The 27,710-nt window shown below is 49.3% G+C and overlaps 2 protein-coding genes and 1 long non-coding RNA gene across 3 annotated transcripts in view; 2 read left to right on the top strand and 1 right to left on the bottom strand.

Annotated features, from left to right (window-relative positions):
* CDON (cell adhesion associated, oncogene regulated) overlaps positions 1-12,127 on the top strand; it is a 104,440-nt gene extending 92,313 nt beyond the window's left edge. The window contains exons 19-20 of the mRNA XM_047071576.1: positions 6,240-6,514; positions 8,279-12,127. Coding sequence (XP_046927532.1) covers positions 6,240-6,514; positions 8,279-8,442 — 439 coding nt within the window. The 3' untranslated portion in view covers positions 8,443-12,127. The remainder of the gene's footprint in view (positions 1-6,239; positions 6,515-8,278) is intronic.
* On the top strand, positions 728-6,230 carry LOC124505593 (uncharacterized). Its single transcript, XR_006960690.1, has 3 exons — positions 728-1,449; positions 4,575-4,606; positions 4,694-6,230. It is a non-coding gene; the product is annotated as an uncharacterized LOC124505593 (long non-coding RNA).
* Positions 12,128-13,197: 1,070 nt separating the features above from the next.
* VSIG10L2 (V-set and immunoglobulin domain containing 10 like 2) lies at positions 13,198-22,787 on the bottom strand. The gene is made up of 12 exons (XM_047070603.1): positions 22,706-22,787; positions 20,678-21,028; positions 20,132-20,407; positions 19,126-19,401; positions 18,291-18,539; positions 17,342-17,602; positions 15,677-15,967; positions 14,732-15,028; positions 13,955-14,077; positions 13,632-13,656; positions 13,441-13,493; positions 13,198-13,295 (listed from the first exon to the last, which is right to left on the bottom strand). The coding sequence occupies exons 1-12, from the start codon at positions 22,785-22,787 to the stop codon at positions 13,198-13,200; spliced, it is 2,382 nt and encodes a 793-aa protein (XP_046926559.1).
* Between the last annotated feature and the right edge of the window lie 4,923 nt (positions 22,788-27,710).

Genomic DNA, 27,710 nt, shown 5'->3' with positions numbered 1-27,710 from the left:
TGATACATGTAGATACCTGGAACAGAAAAATGATTTCCATGTAGTTATCCAATGGTAAATTCCTGGGGCACTTGGGTGGCTCAGTCGGTTAAGCATCCGACTTAGGCTCGGGTCATGATCTCACGGTTTGTGAGTTTGAGCCCCGCATCAGGCTCTCCTCTGTCAGCACGGAGCCTGGAGCCTGCTTTAGATCTTCTGTCCCCTTCTCTCTCTGCCCCTCCCACACTCACGCTCTGTCAAAAATAAACATTAAAAAAAAGGTTAATTCCTGATGATTAGGGGTTAGGATTTGGTGTACTAGAAAATTTTATCAGTGTGGTTTAGCATGTTGAAAAGTGGGTAATCTAACCAAAGTATGATCAACATCAACACTGTTCTGTTGAGAGTCACAATTCAGAACAAAGTAAACTGCTGTCCTCTTCTGTTTCACTTATCTGAAAAATAGATACCAAAGAATAGGGAACGGTTAAATTGTACTTCTTTTCTTTCTTGCTAAATATGCGTCACTTCTTGTAAAACAGCTGAATATTTCATCTATGTGTTTTCTCCGGCACAGAAAAGCAGGTTATCATCCGTCACAGTTGGCCATGGCCCCTCTGTCTTGGCCATCCCCTTAGTCCCGCCCCACCCATGTAGTTCACCTCCACTGCCTCCCAGCAAATCGCCCTTGCACTTCATCGAAAAAGCTCATCCTTTGGGGCACTTGGGTCACTCAGTCGGTTGAGCAGCTGACTCTTGATCTCAGCTCAGGTCTTGATCTCAGGGTCATGAGATCAAGCCTCGTGTGGGGGTCCTCGCTGGGCAAGGAGCCAAACAAACAAACAAACAAACATGTCATCCTTTGCTTTAAATTGAAGAAGTGAGCAGAAAAAAAGAAACTAAAAGGAAAGCAACAGAAGAATTTAAGGCCTCTGACTATCTGGTGAGTCTTCATTATTTTGTGTTAACATTATTTTACATTAACATTAATTCCTCTTAGAGCTACCTCAACAAATTATTAATTTATACTATTTTGTTTTTAGGGAGGTGCCCTGCTTTTTCTAATTCTGGCAAGTATTTTTTTTTTTTTAACTACAGTTTAACTTTGCTTTTTTTAAGTGAAAACTTTTCTTTCTGCCCTGATGATACTTTGTGGTCTTTTAGGTTTCTAGGACTTCCCTGTTGCTTCCAGATTCTTGCAGACACATGGGGCCTCAAGCCAGAAGCTTATTAGTTAGTTTGTTTTACAACATCACCATCAGGGGTTGTTTTTAAGGGTCTGCCTATGCTGTGCGTCTCACTGTTTTAAGAGGTTACTCTAACACTGGGACAGTTATCTCCTGTCCTCAAGGAGATTGAAGTTTAAGTCAGATATCTTTGGAACCAGCAGATGAGAGAAAACCCAGACAACAGAGCCAGTATGGAACAAGGACAGACGTAACTACTATTGTCCTACAAAAATCCTAAGGCGTAAGTATATCCATTCATTCTCGCTAAAGTGGACATGTCTTATCTTAGTGCTGAGCATGGTCTGTTATAAGATGTTTTCCAGTTAGTTTAATCGTTGCCCGCCCCCTCTGACGATGAATTTACTTACTTAAGAAAAAGGATATAAAAAATGGCTGATGTTTTAATGTTTATTATTTATTAGTTCAACATTTTTGAGGTCCTACTAATGTGCCACAAACTATGTGCCTGGTGCTAGACATTATGACTTTAATCGGAGTCCCGTATACATCAGTACTTTGACCACTTCTTAGGCAATAAAACACTTTAGACCATTTTCACTCATTTCCTTCTTCAGGGTTTTGTGTTATTTTTGTCACGTTTTCATTCTACAGATACGTAAAGTTCTCTAAGACATTACAGCTACTGTTTTTTGAAGTCAGTATTTATTCAGAATTCCTGACACTACATTTTTTTGTTACTGTTCGTTCTTTCCAGTATTTCCTTTCTTCTCTGTGCTGGTAGTCATTTCCTTCAACTTGGAAAAACTCCCTTTGGGATTGCTTATAGTACAGGTTTGAGGGTGACAAATTGTCCCAGCGTTTTGGTCTGAAAATGTCTTCAGTTCATCTTCCTTTCTGACGGATCCTTTCTACTGTTTATTGAACTCTAGGCTGGCAGTTACTTTCTTTTTGTACTTGCACGATGTTGCATTATGGCTTCTATCGCTTCCGGTGAAGAATCGTCTGTGCAACTGTCATTGTTCCCTTCCAGAGTAATAATGTCTGTTTCTTTTGACTGCTTTTATGATTTTCACATTGTATTTTGCCTTCGGCAGTTTAATTATTCACATTAAACTCTGTGGTTAATTATTCACATTCGAAAGTGTGAATCTGTATTCTGCTTGGGGTTCATAGGACTTCTTGAATCTGCGGCCTGGGCTTTCGTCAGTTTTAGCAAATTCTTAGCCCTCTGTCTCCAGATATGGCTCTGTCTTGTTCTCTTTTCACGATGCTTCCTATGTCTTTAAAACTTCTCTCTGTATTTCCCATCCTTTTGTCTCTGCCCTTCAGTCTGAATAGTATGCAGTGCCTGCTTCTAATTATTACTAGACTCTACGTGTCTATTAAAACTCTTCATCTTGTCATCTTTTTTCTTAAATACGTGCATCCAAGTCTTTTAAAGTCTTTGTCTCCTAATTCAGTATCTGCATCACTTATTTTTCTCTTGATATGCCTGGTAATTTTTAATTGAATTCTGGGCACTGCGTATGAAAACTCACAGAGGCTCTGGAAGAAGTTTTCTTCTTCCAGAAGGGACTGCTCTTGGCAGGCAGTTTGCCAAGGGGCAGATCGCTTTAACCCGATCAGGGACTGAGCTGATTATTTACTGCTGAGTTTCAGCGTCTGTAAAAGTGTTGTCTGTTTCTGCTTCACCATTATTTTTACAGCATAAGCCTTCAAGGGTCCTAATTAAAAAGTCTTTTCTCTTTGGGAGGCTCTGAACTCCAATTTCTGTTTTCTCAGCCCCATGAAAGTGCCAGGAGTCCTGTTTAGCTTCTTAGCTTTGTAGCCAGCACTTTCTGCTTCATGCCTCAGCCTTTTCTTTTTGCACTGAATTGGGGAAATGCCTCAAGGGGAAAAGGGGATGCTGAAACTCGGGTTCACATTTACCTTCTCTCTGAAATCTCAGCCACTCAGGTGCTTGCTTGGGTAGTAGCCCTCTGCTGACTTCAACAGATTTAAAATAAAAATTTCTTGGGGCGCCTGGGTGGCTCAGTCAGTTAAGCATCCGACTTCCACTCAGGTCATGATCTCGCCATCCATGAGTTTGAGCCCCACATTGGGCTCTGTGCTGACAGCTCAGAGCCTGGAGCCTGCTTCAGATTCAGATCTACCTTATTTATTTCTCCCTCTCTCTCTGCCCCTTTCGCATGTGCTTGCGCTCTCTCTCTCTCTCTCTCTCTCTTTCTCTCAAAAATAAATAAACATTAAAAAAGTTTTAAAATAAAAATTTCTCCATCCTTTGTAGTTGTCCTTGGCAGGAGAATTGTTCTGATACAAACTAATCAGTCATAGCCAGAAACCAGCAGTTTAATTTTTTAAAAGTTATTTCCAACAAATCATGGAAACCTTGTAGATTCCCCCAACTAGAGTTGTTTCCAATTTGGGGAAACCAGAATCCTTCTTACTCTCTAATTCTGTAATTGTGACCTAATGTAATTTCTTCGATTATAAAACAATTGGGTCTGAACCAGTAGGAAAGAATGGACACTAGTCCATTGGCTGGTCACATGGGAAGTGCCCTGTTCTCATCAAGCACACATCTATTACCGTCTCACAGACAGTGTCTTTTACATCTTCTTGTGTAACTTACTGCATCACGCTGGAACCATTTGTTTACTTGTCCATCTCTGCTTGACTGGAAGCTGGAAATCTGCCTTATTTACCTTTATATTTTCAGTCTCTTACCACAGCGTCTGACATTTAGAAGGTGTTCAGCAAATGCTTTTAGAATAAAGGGTTCTTCTAGGTAAGGTTATTTATATAAATGGAGAATACCCGTTAAATTTTCATTAGTAGTATTTGAATTCAGAAAGGCTATTTTTGTCTGTGTTTTGGTTTTGCCTCTGACCATGCCCCACATTTTGGGTGAATACCCTACTTAACAGTCTGTATTCGATTCGACGAATTGAATATGTTCAGAGGGATTCTCAGGTTCCCTGGGTATTGGGACAGAGGAAGAGACCTGACAAAATCCAAGAAGGAAAGAGGGCGATCACATGGACATTATTAAATGGCTGTCAGGAGATTAGTGCTCACTTTTGCCAGCATCCCAGAAAAGTTTTTAAAATTCAGAGTTGAATAAAATGTGGAACGGGACAAATGAGGAATGCCATACTCTCCTGGAGTCATGATCTGTCTAGTCCAGTGCTCTGATTCTGCCTCCAGCAAACTTCCTTCTTACTAGTGCTTCCTTCATTTTTTATTGGCTTAAGACATGCATGGGAACACTTAGGTTTAATTTGAGTCAGGTATGTATTTCTTGCTATATATTATTAAAACTTAAAATAGAGTCCTATTAGATAATCCTGTACTCAAACTGTTCTGTACAAATGAATACCTCACATACTTGGCTTTCCATTCCAGGTGACTAGTACCCAGATTCCACTAAATTTATAGTAAGTATACTTCTCTATTTGAAATTAATGTTGGACTTACTTAAATGAAGGATCCGGTTAACTGACAGATATCTTCCTGTCTTGCAGGTTCAGATCTTTCTTCCTGCTTAGCATTTAGTATTTCCAATAACCTGAACCAACAGAGATGCTCGTAACAGTTGCATGGACTTCTTTTACTCATTTGCATATGCCCCAGAAATGTACCATCCCATGGTAAAAAAGTGGAAATCCAAAGGATTCTTATTTTTATTCCCCAACATCGCCTAGCTCCCTCACACTGCCGGTCAGTTCTGTGTGTTTCCTACCTAACATGCCCAAATCAAAGCCAAATGAAATGTCTTCCTAAGACTTTTCTTACAATTATTGAAATAAAAAATATATTTCTGTTATTCCAGTGTCTGTTTATGATGGAATAGCTTGATCATCTATAGGTAATAATAGTGATGAAATCTGGACAGTTTGAAATTACTGGAGAATAGCTTGAAGCAGGCAGGAACTGAATAAATCTAAACTTGAAAGACAATGGCTGACATTTATTTGTGAATTTTTGCCGGAGGGCATTCTCCAGTCTTGGGTCAGGGACCCAAACAGAGGTGTCAGAGGATAGAGTTCAAGACCAATAGAAAACCAGCAAAAAAAAAAAGGAAAATGTGATACTTAAAGGAAAAAAGTCAACAGAAACAGACCCTGAGGTGACACAGATGTCACAATGAGCAGACAGTGACTTTTGAGGCAGCTGTTATAAATAGGTTCAAGCACCTAAAGGAGGATAAAAACATTGAATTCACACTTGAGGAATTGCAGCAGAGAAATAGAAACTATAGAAAAGACCACAAGGAAATTCCGAAGCTGAAAAGTACAATTAACAGGAATGGAAAATTTACTGAATGGCGTTAACAGCGGACTGGAAACGACAGAAGACAGAATCCGTGAACTAGAAGATCAATAGAAATGATCTAACCTGAAGAACCGAAAGAAAAAAAGAAAACGCGTATCTTAGGTGAGGGCAGGAATAAAAGTAAGTCAGGATTGAAGTGAATGCTCTGTGCTAATAAATTCTAGCAATCAGTTCTTCAAAGAAAAAAATTTTAAAATATACAAAACCTGGATTTCGAACATCTGATCCTTGTAGTGTCCCCTGCCCTGCAAGGGGGAAGAGGGAACATATTACCTGACTTCAAAGCCGTGTGTTTTTGTCGGCTTTCATAAGATTCGTCCTCTCACGTGGCCGTAGGTTTCTTAGCTTTCTGTTCTCTTCTTCCTCTCTGTTCTCTTCCATTCCTTCCAGTGGCTAATGGCCTTTTTCTTCTGTGTGCTGTATTCAGGAACCAGTTAATTATGAAATGGAAGACAACTTCTGACAGAGGACCAAGGCAAAGGAAGCCTGTGAGATTGGTCATCCTATATGGCTTTATTCTTAAGTGGTGCAGTCTCCTGCTGTATTCCACTTTAACTGCAATTTCTGAGTTCTTGATCTTGCAAATCAGAGCGAATCATTGCGTTATTTGTAAGCACTGATCTTTCTTAATGAGAGTCTGTGATTACAAAACACCAAATGGTATTTCAAAGTAAGTGTATTTTAACGATTGATCCCTGAAGGCACAATTCTGTTTCTTTTGGTTGTATTTTGTAGGTGTTTCACCAAAACCAGCAGCACTTTCAGCAGCAGCCCCCTTCCTGTGGTCCCAGCGGTAGCACCTTATCCTCACGATGGCTTGGAAATGAAGCCCCTCAGTCACATGAAGGTGCCCGTATGTCTGGCTTCCACAGCCCCCGACTGTAGCCAGTCACCTGAGGAGAGCTTCAAAGATGACACGGCACCAAGACCTGCTCAGCATACTTGCTGTCAGGACAATAGAAATGACATCGACATTGAGTGCACAGAAGATACAGCAGAGTTCAGCAGAGGTACCGGGAGCCATTAACAATCTCAAGTTTCATGTGCAAATACTGTTCACATAATCTAAAACAATTTTCCCCTCATACGGTTGTTTTTAGAATGCACAGAATAAGCTGTTCCCAGATCTGTCTTCTATAGTTTACAAAAATACAAGAGTTCACATAAGTCATTTGCAAGAAGAATGGAAATGGGGGGAAAGGGATCATTTCTGCGTCTTTCCATGTTTGTGAAAATTGGAGTGCTCTATCCCACTGGTGTGTGTTGGGGGGAAAATCCCATCATAATTTCAGAGTACATAAGGGGCTCACTCCTTTTCTCACACGTGTAAAATATAGTTACAGCAATTTCTCTGTCTAGTTAGACAACATATTCTCTGGTAGCAGAATTGTGTATGTTAATTTAATGCATTTCCCCATACATTTCCCAGGGTATAGTCAGAAACCATTCTATCCCTACTAGAAAAATAAAAGGTTCTTAGTAATGCCATCGATCCAGTCATATTTGATAGCTTAGGGACAGAATCACTGTGTGTAAAGATGCTTTTAATAATTTCAAACCATCTGTGATACAAACATAAAAATGATAAACATGTGAAAAATGTTTCCCAAGTTCCATTAAACTACGTGCTTTAAGAAAAAAGAAAGAAAAAAGAAATCTTAAGTTTCAAGCTAGTCTTCAGTTACTTAAGACCTGTATGAAGGAAGTTGCTTTTTTCTGTGATCAGCTCACATATTTCTTAAATAGTAGGTGGGGTTAGTGGGTACTTCAAAAAAGTTGACGATACAGGGAATTCTGTGAAATTCTGTTATCCACATCCTTCAGCTCAGGCTGTTAATCCCATTACATTTTGGAGAATAAATCCAAATAGGCTTTGATTCAGTTTGTACCTGAACAGTAGACTTGTGGGGCAATGCATTTTGTGATCATGGGCCTCTTTTACATTTGCATTAATTCTGGAGTTGTAGCCTTTCTTTTCTTTCTTTCTTTCTCTCTTTCTTTCTTTCTTTCTTTCCTTTTCTTTCTTTCTTTCTTTCTTTCTTTCTTTCTAAATGTTTATATATTTTATTTAGTTTTGAGGTGGAGGGGATTGAGAGAGAGAGAGAGAGAGAGAGAGAGAGAATATCTCAAGCAGGCGCCACGCTATCAGTGTGGGGCCCTATGTGGGGCTCAAACCCACAAACTGTAGATCATGATCTGAGCTGAAATCAAGAGTCAGACGCTTAACTGATGGAGCCACCAGGCACCCCTGTAGCCTTTCTTTCTTTATTTAATTTTTTTTTGTAGCCTTTCTTTAAAAAGAATTTTTTTTGAATGTTTGTTTATTTTTGAGAGAGACCCCATGCAAGCAGGGGAGGGGCAGAGAGGGAGGGAGACACAGAATCTGAAGCAGGCTCCAGGCTCTGAGCTGTCAGTACAGAGCCCAACGTGGGGCTCGAACTCAGGAACCATGAGATCTCAGGTCACACCTGAGCCGAAGTCGGATGCTTAACCTACTGAGCCACCCAGGCGCCCCTGTAGCCTTTCTTTAAAGTGGTTATTTGCAGGGTTTTAAGGGGTTTTTAGCCCTCAGATGAATTGTACAACTGTCCATGAGAGCTCAGCTTTATTTTAGATCTTTGAAACCTACTTCCTCTCTCAAAGTCAAACTCAACACAACTGGCTCTACTCTTGCTCATGATTCTTTCTTTATTGATCAAAGTAATATTTTTAGACTGTGTTGTGAAAGTCAGCTTTATGATTTCCTAATGCTCCCAAACCTTTGTGTTTTTCAGGAGAGAGCTGTGTCCATTCAGAAACAGAGAACAAAATTTTAAGTTGGAATCCTCTTATTTTGCCACATGGGTCAAAGGACTGTACTGAAAAGACAGCGTGGTCTCCTCCCGGCATTCCTCTAGACAGCCCTTCAGGGGTCCTTCAGCAACCCCAAGAAACCTGAGGATGTGCGTACGACTGGTCACGCTCCCACTTCAAGCCAGCACCTGCACAAAACAGGCCTGGGGATGGACTGTGTGAAGGACATTCATTCAAATCAGAGAAAATCGTTATTTATTTTTTGTAGTAGTAATGTCATATGAATGTATCTTAAATTGTGTGCCCTTTTTTATTATTTATGCCTTAACAATTCCTATTCCTCCCTCCCCCTCAGTAGGAAACCTAGTTTTGCGTAGTTTTCAATCATCTGAGAGCGGTGGTATCATTCCATGTTTCCGAGAACCTCAGTGACCAGAAGAGCGCCTCCTGCAAGGATCCAGCCTCTTGGCCGAGAAGGCTTGAGAGGGAACTGATCTGGCTGTTCGAAGTTTTCAGATGGAAAGCTGGCTTTTGATACTATGTTTATTATTATTGAGAACATTTGAAATCACCCTCAGCTGTCACCTAGTGTTTATAATAGCAGGTCTCTTTTGAATTTTAGGAGTGCCTTCCACAGAAGTGATAGGGGACCTGTTGACTGTCTGCACATGGGCACAAATTATGTTCCGTTTTCTAGACACTAGTCACAAAGTGTCATGAACATGGTTTGAGGTTAAGGTCTGTGGGGTTATTGCATTTTGCAGAGAGGGAACCAGGGCCAGAGAGAAAAATGAATGTCCTCAGGTCCCACTACCTTAAAATTGGATTGGTTTATAAAATCATCACTGTGGGGCTCTTTTTGACTGTTCTGAGAGTAGGAACAACATAAGTTTAAAGTGGCGACTTGAAAAGAAAGACCCACATTGTGCTCCCGGTGTCATGCCACCCGAAAATTATTATTTTCCAGCTTCCAACATGGGCAATGCTTGAAAGACGTGAATGTCAGAAAAGATTTAATTTGGAGGGAAAGGGGTATGGTCTGAAATTTCCTGACTTTTTTCAGAATGTCGTCATTGTAAACAGGCACCTGAAGCTTCGGTTAGCAGAGCTCATAAATCACAGTTACTGCTCCCTCTGAGTGACGAGGACATTTGCAGCTGCCTTTGGAAGGCTTTTCTTCTCCACATCTAAAAAAAAAGAAACAAAAGCTCACAAAAAAACACTCCTACTATTTAATAGCTATTTTAATAGCTTTTGAGTCAAGCTTTAATGGATCACTGCTTATTTTTGGATTGTGCATCCCTTGGGGGGAAAAAAAACAAAATGATTCTCTTTATGTAGAGTCAAACAGTTTCAGCATAAATGAAAAAAGCTTCTTTCCCAAAAATTGCAGTGAAATAGACTAGAATACTATGTTAATCAACTGTTTATGTAAATGCATCAATATTCCCTTACATATGTCTATATATTTTATAAATAGAGCTGTTAGCGAAATAACGCTGTTTGAGCTGGGTCACTATGCGAGAATGTCTTCGAGTGGAATGTAGTGAATATAATTTCAGGGTCCGGTATTAGGGGTGCCGTAGAATCAAATTCTGCATTCCAGATGTCCATACCTATAGTATGCTGGATTTATGCTTCATGTGGTGTAGATACAATTGGCTTTGGAGGGGGATATCTGCATCCCTTCTGTGATTAGCAAAGGACGGAGTCCTAGTGCACAGAATATGAAAACATGCCCTGTGTTTGCCAACCAACTCACAGCCATGCGGTCACAAAGGGAGTTTGAGAAAACTGGGAGTAAATGTTCGTAGGCAGTCATTTTGATTCAGGAAACAGAGGTGTATTAGCATGAGCCTTAGGTCATAAACTGCTTTTAAAGATTGAGTTTGAATATGGGATTTGTCCACCCGGTAGAGGAGACAACTTTTACCTTTAGGGCAAACTCATTGTGGACTGCTTTATTTATATTATTAGTAACGCTGTTTTAAGTGTTATCCCTTTTATTGTATTTTATTTATAAAAAAAATGCCTTTATATATTGAGACATAAATATAAATATAAATATATAAATATATATATATATATATATACAGTTGCCTTACTGTTCAGGAGTTCTGCATTCTCCCTGACCTTGAGTTATTCTGAACTTGTATGACCTGCACAGTCAACCAGCAACCGTCCTGCCTGCTGTCGCTTCCCCGGGAAGTCCGAGGACATAGCACAGGGTGGGAGATGGCCCTAGCATTTGTGGAGTAGCTGCGGTGGACCAGGCACCGTGCTCAGTGCTGGCCTCTGCTATCTCGTTAACCCTCACAGCAAATCTGCAACATAGCCAGTCACCCACCACAGAGCCTGAACTTTAGCCCAGTTTATCTGGAGCCGTAATCTGGGCTCCTTCCATTTTTTTCCATACCGCTTTCCAAAAGCATGTGGTTCCCTCTTTCGATGGAACCGGTCCAGTTCTGTATGCTCTCCTCCCCTGCCGCATGGTGCCTCCGATGCCCTGACCCCACAGCCTGAGAAGCTGTGCTGGGTCCTGCAGGGGCAGAGCTGCGTGCTCTGGGTCTTTCCAGAGTCCCCGTTTCTCCCCAGGACACCCCTCACCTCTTCCTACACTGCCCCCCCCCCCCCGCCCCGCCAGGGAATGTGATCTTCCCTCGGCTTAGTGAGCATCTCACTGGTCAGGCCTCTTCATGTGCCTTCTCATCTTAGAATTCTCTGTGGTTCTTTGTTTTAGCATCAAACTTCCCCCGCTCCTGTCGTATCGTTTCACTATCTCCTTTTTTTCCATCACGTACTGATAGTCTGGTGATGGGTGCCGTACAGGATGTAAGCGAAATTGCAATGTTTTCAGCCTTTTGAAGTGGTCTTTTAGGAAAGCATTTCTGGGTTGTGTTTATGTTGAGTGAGTCTGTGAACACCAATACGTCTGTATCAGGCCGACCGTGTCGCAACGATCATTCCAGATACAGTACTGCAAAGAGCTTAATTTCAGAACTGAATTCCACCTGTGTTGCCCTTTTACAGCAATGACTTTGAGATGCATGTCTTTGTATCATATTGAAAAGTGTGTTTTTATTTTCCTTCAAGTTGTAATATTCTGTTTGGAAGTGTACATATTTTAAGTGATGTAGCTTTGACAGGTTTTATCTGGTTGATACGACTTTATATTAAAAAGGGAATGCTGCTTTCCTGTAGAGTAGCACGTGAAAATGGGGATCCTGAGATACTCCCTGTTTGTATAAAGCTGCTTATAGCTTGTGATGGGGGTGGGTGGGTGTATGTCTTACTCTGAAATTCTTTGGAACCTCCATCCCTGTCCTCCCCTCAAAATCCCTGCGTGCGCCCCAGAGCCAAGCGAGTTAATCCCTCCTGTTCTGACCGAAGAGATCCAGGCCCTGAAGGAACAAGATCTAGGACAACAAGAGTTTTATGGGGAGGCTGGGAAAATGCCTGAGCCAAAGAGCTGTGTGGAAGGAGGCAGACCGCCTGCGGGGGTTGGGGGGGAAACTCGGTATCTCTTTGGAAGGAAGACAGGAGGGAGGGAGAGGAACGCGGGGAGGAGAGTGGTCTGTGTTTACCACTAACTTGGAGCTACATCGGTGTGAACTCCTGGGTAGACAGCTCGCCTCCTCAAGGCGCAGCCCTAACAAGTCAAAGTGTCTGGGCTGTGGTGACCAGAGAGCCAGAGGGTCTTTGGCATGGGGTGGGGCCTTGTTCTGGTTTATTCCCCATGTTGAAATAAGCCTTCTTTAAACCTTAGCTCCAGTCCTGAGAGCCTTGAGAGAACTTGAAATCCCTTTTCTAATAAAGTCTAAGTCTGTGAGAACCTGAGAAGCAACTTAAGTTTCTGTCCGTCTCCTGTCTCCTTCCAGGCGCCACTTTCCTTATTCCTGGCAAGATCATCCCTTGGCTCTCTTGCTGTTTCTTCTCATCCGAGTCCCCTGCGGAGGCAGCTCTGACTCCTGACTCTCGTAGCCCAGTTGAACAAGCATTCGTTTGTGTTTCCCCCAGATTTCAGACACACGCACACGCACGCTGGAGCCAGTGAGTCATGCTGGCAGCTGACGGGGTACGACTCTGGAAGGTCCCCTGTCAGCCAGCATCCCCCGGGCCTGGTGGCAAGAAGCCGCATCTGGAATACCTCTGCTCTGTCGTGTCGGCACAGACTCCCGGAGTCTAGCGACTGTGTGTCCCTGTGACCACTGCAGACTCCGCGGCACTCCTGCACCAAAGGTCGGAGACGGACAAAGACCCTGGCATTGGCGCGTGGCTCCACTACCCCTCTGATTAGGCTGGTCCCATAACCGAAGTTTGCGTTCCTGGGGGAGGAATTCGAGATCTGGAAAGTAAGGAACTCCCAGAAGGGCACCTTCCTTGCTACGGTTGAATGAAGGCAGTACACGCCTGCCTACAGGTTTGCTTCCCATCTCCCAGCTTCCCGCCAGTAGGAGAACCCGGCTGAAGCTGGGGCCGGCCTCTCCCTGTGGGAGTTGCAACTGAAATAAGCCTCCACCAGTGAGAGCATCACGTACGATTTATTTAGCAGTTTCTCGGTTCACAGGCTTCGTGCGCCAGCAGCTGGCTTGCTCGGCAGAGCGCCAGGCACCGTCCCCAGAACCATCCTTCTCCCCGGCCCTCGGACACCCGCCTGGTCTCTTCTCCAGTTGTGGGTCTTCCTCATCCTTCCACCTCCGGGTTCCACAAGCTGGGCCAGGACTCCTCTTGGAAGCAGGTCCTCCAGAGGCACGGCAGCCTTGTCCTGGTTGTGAAGGCTGGGTGTTGAAGGGGTGGGGCAGCTGGGGTCTTCGCTTTCTCGGCTCTAGGGCCGACTACACGGAGGGATCTTTCCACTCCCACCTGTCCCTGTGCGTATTTGCACCTAACCCTTGGGGCCTCATGGGGTTGCAGTCACAGTGATGGTGACGTTAACTGGAGCATCCGTGGCTTCTTGCACAGGCTCCACACCTGGGGTGGCGGGTGGGGGTTCAATGCCTACCAAGGACAGACACAAGCAGAGCAGACCGATGCCTCGGGGGCATCCCCGCCTGTTCGCAGGACAAGAGACTGAGCCTCATGCATGAAACTCAGGACTGCTGTCCTTACACATGAGTGGTCCTTGGGACGGAAGCATGCTTACCTGCCTGTTCCTCAAGGCCTTCCCTCGACTCCCTATATTGATGACTTTGCTCCCTGAGGGTGAAGTGCGAGAGTGAAGTCAGTGACAGCCTCGGTTCCCCAGCCTTCCTTTCCAATTAGAGGAAAATCCCGACACACAACCGCCCCCCCCCGCCCCTGCCCCACCCAGAAGGACGAGGGTTCTACACTCACATGGGAACAAGCAACCGACCAAGGCCTGTAGGAAGAAAAGAAAAGAAGGGGTGTTAACTTGAGCAATCCACCACAGGTCCCTGGAGAGTAGCCCTCCCTTCCTTCCTAGGCCCTGTATTAGAGACTCGGGAGCATAGATGGGGATGGCCATAGATGGCTGGGGTTGGGGGTTGGAGCCCGGATGAACCGCTAGCATTGAGGAGAAGTTACAGTTAAGGAAGAGCCTAGACTCTGCCCAGGGGAAGTCTGTGTCTCTCCTTGGATAGGTCTAGACCTGGCCACCTATGGACTCAAGCAACCCCGCCCTTCAGCCTTCCACTCACAGGGGACGGTCCCCGGGTGCCGGGCAGCATACTGGAACACCAGTAGAGAGGCCACCGTTGCCACCACCACTCCTGTGCCCGCTGCACCCAGCACTGCTGGATAGGCGCTGAAGGGTGGATCCGCTGGGAGGGGAGAGCGCTGGTTACATGGTTTTGGTGCCACTACTGAAACGTGACAATGGCTTAGGGGGCGGCATGCAGGCAATGCCCTGCGGTGAGCAATCAAGAGCGAGACTTGACCCAGAGAATCTGTCAGTCGGGCCTTTCCCAAGGAAAGAGGTGCTCTGCCTGCTTTCGAGTCCCCAGCCAAGTCCCCCATTTGTGGCACTGAAGGCCACAGGCCAGTTATCTTGGAGCTTGGGGCCGAAGGGAAGAACACCAGGAAATAAGGGAGTTCCCGGGACGGAGACAGAGCAGCAGGAAGCTGAGAGCCCACCTGTGCCCCGGGAGGTGAGACTGAGGCACAGAGTTGGGCCCCTACCCTTCTCGAATCACCGGCATCCTGTGCCTCCCCCTTCCCTATTTCTCCGGATTCAAGCTGAACTGTGGCTCCTACCCCTAGGCCCGGGGCCTCCGGAGCCTCCCAGGGAGGGACGGGAAAGACGGCCGTGACTACCGCAGGGGAGGGTGGAGAAGAGGAAAGAGACCAGGAGACAGGACTTCAAGTGGGAGGGAGGCGGAGGAAAGGAGCAGGGGAGGCCCCGTGAGGAGGAAAATGAAGCGGGGCTCGGTTTGGTGGAGAAAAGGTGAGTCCGTCCATGGCCCTAGCCCCGGCACCTGGTATCTTCACCTCAGAGGGATGTCCAGCCGTGTGGTGATTCAGAGCCAGGACGCGGAAGGCGTAACGGACACCTGGGTCCAGGCCCCCCAGCCTCCGGCCCCTGCTCTCTGGCTCAATGTCACTGGCTGCTGTCTCCCAAGCCCCAGCTCCTGGGCTCGGGACACTGGCCCTCCGCTGCACCAGGAAGCCCGTCAGGTTCCCAGGGCCTCGGACGGCCCACTGCAGCTGCACCTCCCTCCGGTGTCTCCCGTATGTCAGGCGGCTGATGGTGACGTTGGGAGGAGCTGGGTATCCTGGGGGTGAGGGCGGGGACACATACGGCACCTGCACACCTATAACCACATATGTCGGTGTGCTTGCGCCCCCACATTGATTCCAATGTTGTTGAGAGAGAGCCAGGAGTGCGGCACCACACTGAGGTCTGTAGACCTGATCAGTCCTGTGTAGTTTCAGTCTATGGTGCCCTAGTGTCGTCACCTACAAACTGAGGACGTTATTCTGACAGCATGGAGTGCTGCTGGCCTTCATTCAAGAGTGCATCAGGTTCATCAGGTTCACGTTCACATAAGCCCGTCTGGGTTTGCGCTTTTGAGGGCCTGTCTGTGCCTGAGGAGTTAACGGGTCTAAATTTTGGAGCCGAGGGGGCACCTGGGTGGCTCAGTCGGTTGGGCGTCCGACGTCGGCTCAGGTCAGGATTTCGCAATTCGTGAGTTCAAGCCCCACGTCAGGCTCTGTGCTGACAGCTCAGAGCCTAGAGCCTCCTTCAGATTCTGTCTCCCTCTCTCTCTGCCCCTCCCCCCCCTCTCTCTAAAATGAACATTAAGATTTTTTTTTTTTTTAATTTTGGAGCAGAGGATTCCTGCGTCTTTCCACCTGCAGGGTTACGGCTGGAGGTTTCCCCATGCCCCTCGCCACGCAAACACCCACTATCGCTCACTCACTCAGGACCTCCAACAGGACGCTCCGACTGCTGTTCCCTAAGGCATTGCGAGCCACGCACTGGTAGGCGCCCCTGTGGCGTGCTGGGTCAGCGTCCCGGATGCTAAGGTGCAGCTGGGCCCCCTCAGGGTGCAGCATGAATCCAGAAGGGCCAGCTTCCACTTGCTGTCGCTGGGGTCCCAGCCAGAGGAGCTGGACAGGTGGCGTGCCCCCCAGGAGGGCACACCCCAGCCAGGCCTCTCCCCCTTCCAGCACGGACACCTGGGGCTTAGCCACTGCCACCTGTGGGGCTTCTGCAGGGACAGAGAGGGTAAGGCTGGAAGATGTCCCCCGTGCCTGGGCTAGTGGGAAGGCTTGGGGGTAGCCCAGCAGTGGAGGGGATAGGGAGGGGAAACAGAGGAGAGACGGGGCCAGTGGAGTTGGCAGTGGAGCTTGTCTTGGGCCAGTCTGCTGCCTCTTCCAGGATCCCGTTCTATGCCAGAGTCCTACCACAATCTGGTTCCAGATTTCTTGACAATAGCAGTGTGCCTTCAGGCCCCAACTCTAGTCTCAGCTCCTATAGGTGGGGCCCCTGCCTTATTCACCCCTGTGTTAACCAGCTCCCTCCTAGTACCTGGCATGGGGCCTCCTAATACCTCCCTAAATAGCCCACCAGCTCCCACCCCCAGGGCATTGGGCTGGGCCCAGAGCAGATGCTTTTTATGGACTGAGTCCTAAAGACCCAGAGTTTCAGGTGTCAGTGAATCTCCTAGGATAGAATTTCCAACCCCAAGACTGAGTAATAAGGGAGGGAAATATTCCCAGATGAGGGCCTTCTGAGAGCCCAGGGAGGCTGTCACCAAACCCCTGGAGACCAAGATGTAAATCATTTTGTGCGAACTGCTATATGTGACTGTGTGTTTTCTCACATTTTTCACTTCAGTATTTAACTCTTTTTCGCGGAGCTGGCAATAAAAAGGACTGGCAGGGCCAGATGAGGACAGAGAAGGAAACCAGACCAAAACAAATAGAAGCAGTGAGAGAGGAAGAGAGAGACCTCTGACACCTGAAACACTAATGCAAGGCAGGAATATAATCAGGCACCTCTCATGCAAATTGATGCAAATGAGGGAGGCAGAATCCCTCAGGCAAATGAAGGAGACAGACTCCCTCATGCAAATTGATGCAAATGAGGGAGACAGAATTCCCTCACCGGCTAGACAGGGTGCTGCCCAATAGCGGTAGCCCCTGGTCACACGGGACTGTTGCACACTTGAAAGGGGGCCAGACCACACTGAGATGGGTTGTAAGTAAATACACTGGATTTTGAGGACAGTAGAATAAGATACCTCATTCATAATTGTTTATTATTAAACATCGAAGTAATAATATGTTGGATATATTGAGTTCCATAAAATGTTTCTCTTATTTCTTTGTACTTTTTTTAAATGTAAAATTTTAAATTATATATACGGCTCACCTATTTTTATTGGGCAACACAGACCCGGACCAAACCCCCTGACTTTATGGATCGAAACAACTTGAGTTCTGGGAGGTGAGGTGACTCAGTCTCCTGACTCACTTTGCATCCAGCGCAGACACCCCCCCCCCCCAGAGGCCCTCATCACAATTCCAAAGGGCTGCTCTCCCACCTCCGCCCCAGAACCAAGCCACCAGCCCCTACTCACCCAGCAGGAGCCGGCAGTGGGGGTCAGGGACCCTGAGTGGGTGACTGCCCCTGCAGGTGAACTCTCGGCCAGCCAGATCGTCCTGGGTATGCAGGAGGTGGATGGCCAGTGAGGGGCTAGTGGTGCCCAGGGGTTGCTGCTGTCCATCCAGCCAGCTCAGCATGGCACGGGGCTCGCCTCCAGGCCACTCACAGCTCAGCATGATGAACTGGTCTCCAACTGTGGCTGTGGTCCAGCAGGTGGGGCTCCGGAGGGGTTCCCCTGGATAGGGAATAATGGCTCAGCCTGGCCCTACAGGCGGAGGAAGGGCTTGGTAGGCCTACCCCACCCCACCCCTCCTTCCTTCATTTATTGCTCACTCACTCATTCCTCCATTGACTCATTAACTCGTTCATTCATCCATCATTATTGAGAGCTGGCCATGTACCAGAGAAATAGAACAGACAACAAGCAAACAATGACAATATAATTTGATGAATGCTAGAGTACAGGTAGAAAGACAAACTTTGTGGGGCTTTAGGGAGAAGCACTTTGAAGATAGGATGGCATCTGAACTTGGTCTTGGGGGGTGGGTAAAAATCTCCAAAGCGGAGAGAAAGCTAAAGGCACATTTCAAGGCCAACATGCAATAGGGCAGTAGAAGTATGGTGTAAGGTCAATGACAGCCTGCTGACCCTGGAGGCTGGGAGACAGGAAGGCGTCACAGGGCTCCAAGCCCAAACTGCGGAGGACAGGGCAGTGTGGCTGGACGCCCGGCTGGAGTGGAGAGGAGGTTGGAAGCGAGAGTCAGAGCTGAGTGCTGCCCACCTCCTTGCTACATGGCAAGTCTTGGAGTTTGCGATCTGGAGCCGCATCCCAGGTCCCAGGGCTCCCCTAAGGCTCTCCCCTGGCTCCCACCCATGCCTCTGCCTGGAACATCCGAGCCCTGCTGTGTCCTATGTCCACTCACACAGTGTGATCCTGCAGAGGGCAGGCAGCGCCAGGGCTGGGTGCTCGCCGGCACAGGTGAAAACGCCGCCGTTAGGGAGCTGGGTGGTGCCACGACTCCAGGTGACATTGCTGAGAGCAGCAGGGCCAGTTCCCCGGGGCCCTTCCCACCGCAGCCGGGCAGCTGGAAGCCCCCCCTGCCAGGCGCAGACCAAGGTCACAGCCCCAAGGGTGGGGAGCGCAGAACAGGAGGGCTGCCCCTCAGGGGGATCTGGGCGGAGAAGTGGGTGAGGGTGGGGCTGGACAGACTCCGCTGCCAGGGCACCGTGGCCCCCGGGCCCAGCTTGGAGGCCCAGGGGCCACAGGGTCAAGGGTAGGAGAAGGAGCGAGAAGTGTGTGGGCAGGGAAACGACTCGATTTCTCTGAGGGGCTGGAGGGCAAAGAGCTGAGCTCTCAGGTCAGGGGCAGGAGCTGACGGGGTGAGCGGGAGTTCAGAGCCCCTGAGGAATCCCAGAGGCCCGTGGAAGCCCCCAGAGGGGAAGTTTCCCCATTGCCTCTTCTTTGCCACTGGGTGCTTTGCCTCACGGTCATTTCTCTACCCTTCTCTGTGCCTCAGTTCAGTCCCCAAGGCCGTGGGAAGAATCACTTGGGGATGAGGTCGACATAGGGTCAGGGGCTTCCTCTCTCCCTGTCCCTTCCCACAGCTTTCTCAGCCTGTCCCCCTGCTCTCCACCTCCTGACTCCCACACCTCCCTCCCCTACGACGTCTACACCGCTTTCCACAGGGCGCCTGGAGTCTGCCAGAACACAGGGCTGTGGTGGTCCCGGCTTTGAGCGGCCCCTTCCCCCACACTCACAGTAGATGGTGAGCCTGACGGTGGTCTGGCTGTGGGTGTCCAGGCGGCTGTTGTGGGCCAGGCAGGTGTACAGGCCTGTGTGGGCGCGGCTGGCGCTGGCGATGGTGTAGGCGGGCCCCACTTGGACCTGAGTGTGGTCGCGGAGCCACACGTAGTGACAAGGGGGGTTGGATGCAGCCCCGCAGCTCAGGGTCACCTCTTCCCCCTCGCCGGCCCAGAAACCCTCCTCGGTCAAGCCCAGTGGCTCCACCGTGATCACGGGATTGTCTGGACCATCTGGGGGGCAAGGAAGACTCGTCACATCTCTCCAGTCTTCATTCCCTGACTCACTCGTGTAATCGTCACCGAGCTCACCAAAAAGCTCGTACTATGGACCTACTATGTCAACCACTGGGCTAGGCCCCCGAGGAGCTCAGAGTCTGCGGGCCATAGGCACCGTCCAGGGTAGGTGTTCAGGGTCCGTGGAGGCAATCACCCTAGGCTGTGGGAGGCTTCCCTGAGGGACCGAGTTTGGGGTACGACAAGAGTTGGCTAGGCAGGAGGGGGGTGCCAACCTTCCCAGTTTGCCCAGGATGGAGGGGCTTCTTGGGACTGGGACCGTTGGCCTTTGACTTGGTCCAACTTGGACCAACTTGGACCAACTTGCTGCCCTCTCTCCCTATTGTGTCCCTCCTCCCTGTTTCCTCAGGGTTCAGTTGGTCCCGAGAGACCTTCAGGTTCAGCCCAAAGGCAGGCTCTGTGGGCCATCCCCTTTACCGTAAATATGCGTAGAATTGTGACTCTGAACGTATGCCCATTTTCCTGGGAAGAGGGGCCCATGAGCTTGAAAAGGTTAAAACCCCTGTCCTAGACCTGTATTTTGTACCAGCGGGCCCAGTGCCCTGATGTTCTTGCCTGCTGGAGCCTCTCAGAGGGCCGTGGCCCTCCTGGTGGCCCTGAGGTGTGGCAGGAGGCAGAGTGCAGAGTGCAGACCACGTGCCCCCCCACCCCCACCCATCTGACTCACAGACGACATCAAGGAAGTTTCCATCACTGCTCAGCCGGTTGACGGCGTTGCGGGCACTGCACGCGTACCAGCCCAGGTGCGTCCTGTTGACTGGGTCCAGCTGAAGCAGTTGCCCTGTGACCTCCACCAGGTCCTCCTCAGGGCCTCGAGGTGCCTGATGTCTCCAGGCAAAAGTCACAGGCTCTGTGCCCTCCCGTACCGCACATGTGGCCACCACGGAGGTCCCCTCCACTGGGGATGGGTCACTCAGTCTCACCTGAGGCTTTGATACGGGCACTGGCCAGGGGAAGGAGAGGCCTTGTGTTTGTTATCGCAGACCCAGGCCATGACCTGCTGTGTCTCACGGCTCAGCCCTTGCTGGCTGGGGGTTGGCCTGCCCATGGGGCCCTGACCATCCCTTTCCTAGGACCCCAGGTTTTCTCGCCCCCCCGGAGGCAAGGACCGGTGGAACCTGGGCCCGGCCCAATGCAATGAGAAGCACATGCAAATAGAGGCTAAACGGCATGCAGAGCAACCCAGGTCACCCGTCCCAGCTAGGCTCCTCACCCAGCACGGCCAGAGTGAGGTAGGAGTAGGTGGTGTGGAGCTGGCCACCGGCCGCGTGCAGGGCCTGGCACAGGAAGTGGCCACGGGCGCCCTCCCGCAGCTCCTGAAGCACCAGGCTGCTGTTCCAAAGACTCACGGCCCCCAGCGCGGAGGCCCCGGCCTCCACCTTGGACTCTGCTCCATTGGTGACAGCCACAGGTCGGGGAATCAGCGAGCCCAGGGGAGTGAAGCTCCAGAAGACCACCAGGGGGGCGGGCCCAGAGCCACAGGCCAGCTCCACGGAGCCGCCCCGCACTCCTTGAATGGCTGTGGCCTCCTCGTCAGGGGCTCTGCGTGTCCAGTGGGGCTGCCCTACGGACAGAGTGGGAATTCAGGACATCTGGGCTGTGCTGGGCTCTCCTCCCTCCCCTCCTCGGGCCCTTCCTCCTTCTCCTCCTTGGAGTTAGTGGGGAAGCGACAGTGTCTGAGGGAGCTTTGGAGTTTCCTGTCTGGCAGGGCAGGCAGCCTGGGGGAGTCCTTGCCTGAGATCAGGGAACAGACTGGAGCTGAGGTTCCCATCCCCAGGTGCCGGCAGACCACTGTGGAAGACTGATAAAAATACGTATTCCTGGGCCTCATCTCAGACCACCGACTCAGAATCCCCAGGCATCAGGGCCCAGGAATCTGTATTTTTAACAAACATCTAGAAGTCAGTCTGATGATCAGCCCGAGATGGAGATCTACACGGCCACTGGTAATCGAGGCTGTGGGGGTCTCTGTGTAAAGATTCCGGGGGGATTCCAGACCCACTACGGCAAAGGGAAGATGACCCCAGCCTGCCATCAGCCCATCCAGCACGTATGCATCAACTGCTAATTACAGAGTACCTGCTCTGTACCAGGCACCAGGGTTACAAGGACAGATGAGCCGCCCCAACCTGGTTCTCATGGATCTTTCAGTCTATCGGGGAGTCTGACATTAAACAGCCATCACAGAGTAAGGCTGTCAACGGGTGTTTTTTTTCTGCTCAGGACCTAGTACGGAGCCCCAGCATCTGCCTGAGGACCACATTCTCCTGTCTCCTGTGGCCAAATAATGATACTGTCCTGGGCTTTGGCACGTGTGGATGATGATAGCACCTCAGAAGACAAGCAAGGCACAGAATATCTGCTGACCTTGCCTGTAACGATAATAGCATCCCCTGAGACTCTGAAGCACGAAATCACGGTCTAAAACCACATGGCAGGTGGTAGAGCTGGGACTGGAGCCTGGCTCCCAATCTCAGACTCTTTCCACAGCTGCCAACTTCTCCAGCCAGAAGAGAAGACAGGCACGGAGCTGGAGGGAAGGGATCAAGGGCCAAATTCTGCTCTTCACTTGAGCAAGAAGCAAAACAACCCAGAAACTGGTTCTTCCCAACCCTGTGGATACTGCTGTGGCCCCAGCTACCGGCATCTCTCACCTAGCCTATCTCCAGATGCTCTCAGCTCCCAGGAAACCATCTGTCCTGAAGGGAATGTTGGGGGGGGGGGTGTGTGCCTGGGTGGCTCAGTTAGTTAAGCGTCCGACTGGCTCAGGTCACGGTCTCGTGGTCTGTGAGTCCGAGACTCGCATCCGGCTCTCTGCTGACAGCTCAGAGCCTGGAGCCTGCTTTGGATCCTGTGACCCCCCCTCTCTCTGCCCCTCCCAGCTCATGATCTGTCTCTCTCAAAAATAAACATTAAAAAAATTAAAAAATAAAGCGGGGGGCGGGGGGAACGTTTGGAAGCCCAGATCTGACCATGTCGCTCCATGCTTACAACCCGACAGTGGCCCTCAGGATAACCCCAGGCTTCTGAAGGTGTTCCGGCCCTGCCTCCCCGACTCCCGGCACATAGCGGTCGCTCAGGGAGAGCTGGTTAAGGCCTAGCAGATGAACAAAGTGGATGGACTTGGCAGAAGGGCCACAAAAGTGTAAAAGGGGGATCCCACCCAAAGAAGAAAGGGAAGAAGTAACAGGATGTGAGGGGGGAATGGGCCCCCGTGAGGGGTGGTCCGAGTATCACTCACCCGAGGCCCCTCGATGCAGAAGGCAGAGGGGTGTCAGCAGCAGGAGACTGAGCGGTTTGTGCAGAGCCCTCTGACGCACCATGGTCTCATCTCCCTGGGTGGCTGTCCATGTGGGGCTCCTGCCTGACTCTCGGGAGCTCCCTCTCCAGAGCAAAGCCCAGCCCTGGAAGGATTGGGGGTCTGGCTCAGGTGGCCAACCTCAGCCTTCCGACACCACCATCCCGCTCTCCTGTTACCCTCACTGTCCCAATGACAAGTGAATTATTTACCAGATGATTCACTCCATCCATAATGCAGAGATGGGAGGGCAAGACCTAGCTGGGGCACACGCCTCGGGGACAGCCCTGAGCTCCCCTGGCATTTCCATTTCAATGAGAGTATAACGTTAGAGAGTCGCTGAGCATAAAGTTGAAAACAGCCCAACCACATCAAGTGCAAGCACCTGCCCGGCACAAGCCCCCCATATGCAGCCCTCCGGACCTCAGGGACAAGGACATCAAAACACGTCATTGAATGCTTTTTGTCCCCCCTTGTGTTTTCCTCCTGTTTTGTTGGGAGAAGCTGGTAGAGGGTTGGAAGGAGCTCAGGAGTCCAACACAACGCCAGAGTTTGGGTTTGACTGTCGAGCCCTGACACTTCTGGAAATTTCTGAACCTCTCTGAGCTTTAGTTTCTTCGCAGATAAAGTGGGATAACAACACCTTTTTTCTAAGGCTATTGTGAATATCAGATAAAAACCTTATATTCGCATACGGGGGGGCTTCTCGGGTGCTAGTAAATTCCTATTTCTTGACTTGGGTGGGGGTTACAGTTCATCAAATTATCCACGTACACAGGCACGCAAATACTTGGGTCAGGCGCCCAGCATGTAGTTGGTGCTGTCCTTCACGCTCCCAGCTGGATCTGATCTATGAAGCATGGACCAGCTTTCCTGTTGCATAGCTGTCTCTGCCAGACAGCCTGACATGAGGTCAGTTTTCGGTCTTCTGGTGCAGGGTGAGGGATAGGGTGAGATTCCCGGACCCCAGTGGGATGGGGTATCTGGTGTCAGGTTCATCAGGGCTCGGCTGGGACAGAAGCCGTCAGAGCTGAGTGCCCCACAGTCTCCTCCTGGGCTCCGAGGTGCTCACCGGGGCACTCTCGGCTTCTCACTTGCCCCAGGCTAGTGGACAGACCCCTGTCCCACTTTCATTCAGTCATGGCCAAGGTCCTTCCACGCCCTCCTTTGGGTCATGAGCCTCTATTCCCTCCTAACTGGGCTTTGAACAGAATGACGGAGGGTCCCTGGGAGTCGGGCTCCCACAAAGCAGGGACAGCATGTTTTCCTGACACTACTGACCAGTCCGTATGGCTCACTCCTCTTGACCACCCCCCCACCCCAACCTGGGAATATCTTAATGTTCCTTTGGGAGCAAAAGAAATTCTTTGGGATCTGGCATTGCTGTCCGCCTCAAGATGGCCACAGGCCCTGTCTTTAGAGAAAACATGAGCATCCAGGCAGAATGAGTCAGGAAACCTTAAAGGATATTTGATCTTGCAGCAAGAATTTGTGCTGGCCTTGAAGTTAGCCAGAAGTTCCTCTTCTGCGTGTGGAATTGGCCCCTGCGGCCAGCCTTTTCTCACCCAGAGCCATCAAGGTCACAGAAGATGTTGGGAATGCAAGCTGGTGCAGCCACTCTGGAAAACAGTATGGAGGTTCCTCAAAAAACTAAAAATAGAACTACCCTACGACCCAGCAATTGCACTACTAGGCATTTATCCAAGGGGTACAGGTGTGCTGTTTCGAAGGGACACATGCACCCCCATGTTTATAGCAGCACTATCAACAATAGCCAAAGTATGAAAAGAGCCCACATGTCCATCAATGAATAAATGGATAATGAAGATGTGGTATATATATATACAATGGAGTATTACTCGACAATCAAAAAGAATGAAATCTTGCCATTTGCAACTATGTGGATGGAACTGGATGGAACTGGTATTATGCTAAGTGAAATTAGTCAGAGAAAGACAAAAATCATATGACTTCACTCATATGAGGACTTTAAGAGACAAAACAGATGAACGTAAGGGAAGGGAAACAAAAATAATATAAAAGCAGTGAGGGGGACAAAACAGAAGAGACTCATAAATATGGAGAACAAACTGAGGGTTACGGGAGGGGTTGTGGGAGGGGGGGATGAGCTAAATGGGTAAGGGGCACTAAGGAATCTACTCCTGAAATCACTGTTGCACTATATGCTAATTTGGATATAAATTTTAAAAAATAAAAAATAAAATAAAAAAAAAGATCACAGAAGATGTGGGCAGTGCTCCCCAACCCACTCTGCCTCCTTAGTGAGGGAGATTCTGGAAGGGAGAGTCAGGGAAGAAGGTGTATTAGGATTCTCCAGAGAAACAGAACCAATAGGATGTGTGTGTCTACAGAGAAAGAGATTTCTTTTTTTTTTTTAATGTTTATTTATTTTTGAGAGAGAAACAGAGTGCAAGTGGGGGAGAGGGGCAGAGAGAGAGGGAGACACAGAATCCGAAGCAGGCTCCAGGCTCTGAGCTGTCAACACAGAGCCCAATGTGGGGCTCGAACCCACAAACCGTGAGATCATGACTGAGCTGAAGTCCGGTGCTTAACCAACTGAGCCACCCAGGTGCCCCAAGAAAGAGATTTCTTTTAAGAAGTTAGCTCACATGATTACGGGGGTGGACAGCTCCCCAGATCTGTAGTCAGCAAGCTGGAGGCCCAGGAGAGCCTATGGTGTGAGTTCCAGTTTGAAGACTGGAAAGCGCGAGACCCAAGAAAGGCTGATGCTTCAGTCCAAGTCCAAGGGCAGAAGAAGATTGATGTCCCACCTCAAAGCAGTCAGACAGGAAGAGTTCTCTCTTATTTGGGGGGAAGGTCCACTTTTGTGTTCCACCCAGGCTTTCAACTGATTGGATGAGGCCCACCCACATGGTCGGGTTGGGGGGCAATCTGCTTGACTCAGTCCACTCATTCAAATGTGAATCGCATCCAGAAAACACCCTCACAGACACACACTGAATAATGTTTGATCAAATATCTGTCACACCGTGGCTCTGTGAAGTTGACACCTAAAAATTGACCGCCCCCAGCCCCCACCCACCCACCCACCCAGGGCAGAGCTACAGTCCTGTCTGGAAGGGAAGAGGAGGCATGACCAGAATGGGCGAGCAGGTCTAGGGCTCCTGTCTCGGATGCTATGGGAGCACAGGGGCCAGGAGAGGCTCCTGTGCCCAACAAAGTGCAGTGGTCAGAATACAGCTTTGCCTCTTCATTATCGTGTGATCTTGGCATGTAACTAACCCCTCTGAGGCTCAGTTTCATTTATATAATTGTTTCCTTGAGAAAAATAAATGGTCTTATGCATATATAGCGCCTGTCTATTAAAATTATTTATGCCCCTTGAACTGAAGAAAGTCAACAATTAATTCAACAAACATTTCTTGAACATCTACTAAGTGCTAGGCATCGTGCTACCGATGGCAGGGCACCTTCCTATCTCTTTTCCCCTCTTTCCCAAAGAGCATCAGCCAAGCCAGGGTAACCTGGTACTGTGCTTTGCTCTGGGCATGCTCAGTACCCAGGCTCTGGGGCAGGTGAGGCTGTAGGCTCCCCGTGTTTCGGTGCCTGCTTCGCGTCCTCCCCTCCTGCCCAGGTCCTTTGCAGGGCCCCTCACTGTGGGGCTTCCATCGACAACCTTCCTGGGTCCCACGGGCTCACATCAGCACCTGCGTCATTGCTTTGCGAGATCCTGGAGGGAGGAGGAGGGGGTGGTCTAGAGACAGGAGCGATGAGGGGCCAACTCGGGAGTGTTCCCTTGGCTCAACTCAGAAGGTAACAAGGATGGACTTGGGGATCCAGACTCTTGACTTGTTTGAGCTGAAATTTTGGAGAACCAGGGCTGAGGGCTCTGAGTGGGTCAGTGAGACCCACCTTATGGCAGAGGAGGCCTCCAGTAGCCTTCTGGAGAGATGGCCCTTCAGCCCCTTCTATTGGCCAACTTTGGGTGGGCATTGCAGTAGCTATATGACCCCGGGCAAGCAACATACCCTGAACTTCCTTGTCCTCATCTTTAAAATGAGCATGTTAATGACTACTTTTTCAAGTTATTGGATAAGATGCGACCACACTTACCAAGCACCTTGTAAGCCCCTAGCACATAGTATACACTCAATAAACGTTCATTCTTGCCCTCTTTCTGTTTCGGGTGAACTAGAATCTGCCTTCCTGACGCTGCTATTGTCAGGGTTGAGCTCTTCCCCCGAAACTTTGCAAAATTACTCCTATCCCTCTTCCAAATGAAAGTCATTCAGAATTTGAAAACAGCATATCCAGTCCTTCTATTCTCTACCTAAATAATAATACCATTTATCGCCAGGAATGTGCTGCATGGGCTGGGTGTTTTCAACACTCCATGAGATAGTACTCCTATCCACATTTTACCAATGGGCTCAGATTCCCTCTACTTTTTTCCCCCGATGAATCGATCCCCCATTCTCCTTGTAGCTCCATGACCTTTGAGCACTTTCCAGTTTGTCCCCACCTGAGACGGTCCCCTCAGGGCTGGCCAGAAGCCCGTGGAACTGCTGGGTTCCTTTTCTCTCTGAAAAGAAGACTCAAAATCCCTCTCGGTTACAAACTGTGTTACAGTTTTGCTGATCCATCCAGCTAACATTTATTTCTGTGTTCTCGGGTCCTCACCTAGGCCCAGGAGGAAGCCTGGACAGAACTCAGTATTCTGAGAGGAAATGGTGGCTCCACGGGGCTCCCCGGGGTCTTTGGCCAAAGTAGTGGTCCGGCTACAACGAGCGCTCGCGGTTCCTGGCCGCTGCCTTACTTTCTGGGAAACTTCTGCCTCACTGTGGGCAGCGGCACGTCAGACTTCTCCAGGCTGTTGCGACCATTTTGAACCCTGATTCTGAAACCTGAACAGAATGTGGAAGGATAGGGACAGCTGGACTGGAGCAGAGGAAGCAGATGCTCCTGG

The sequence above is a fragment of the Lynx rufus genome, unplaced genomic scaffold (assembly GCF_022079265.1).
Source record: "Lynx rufus isolate CCGP_SWC_20201006 ecotype Redwood Valley unplaced genomic scaffold, mLynRuf1.p SCAF_9, whole genome shotgun sequence".
Taxonomy (NCBI): Eukaryota; Metazoa; Chordata; class Mammalia; order Carnivora; family Felidae; genus Lynx; species Lynx rufus.
The sequence above is the reverse complement of the archived record's forward strand: the minus strand, read 5'-3'. Positions and strand labels throughout refer to the sequence as shown.

Coding starts and splice junctions, on each gene's coding strand:
- VSIG10L2 (XM_047070603.1), bottom strand. CDS start 22,787: ATGGTGCGTCAGAGGGCTCTGCACAAACCGCTCAGTCTCCTGCTGCTG. Junction 20,408..20,677: donor CCTCACTCTGGCCGTGCTGG/GTGAGGAGCCTA, acceptor TCCCCTGGCCAG/TGCCCGTATCAAAGCCTCAG. Junction 13,494..13,631: donor GGTCGGTTGCTTGTTCCCAT/GTGAGTGTAGAA, acceptor CTTCACCCTCAG/GGAGCAAAGTCATCAATATA.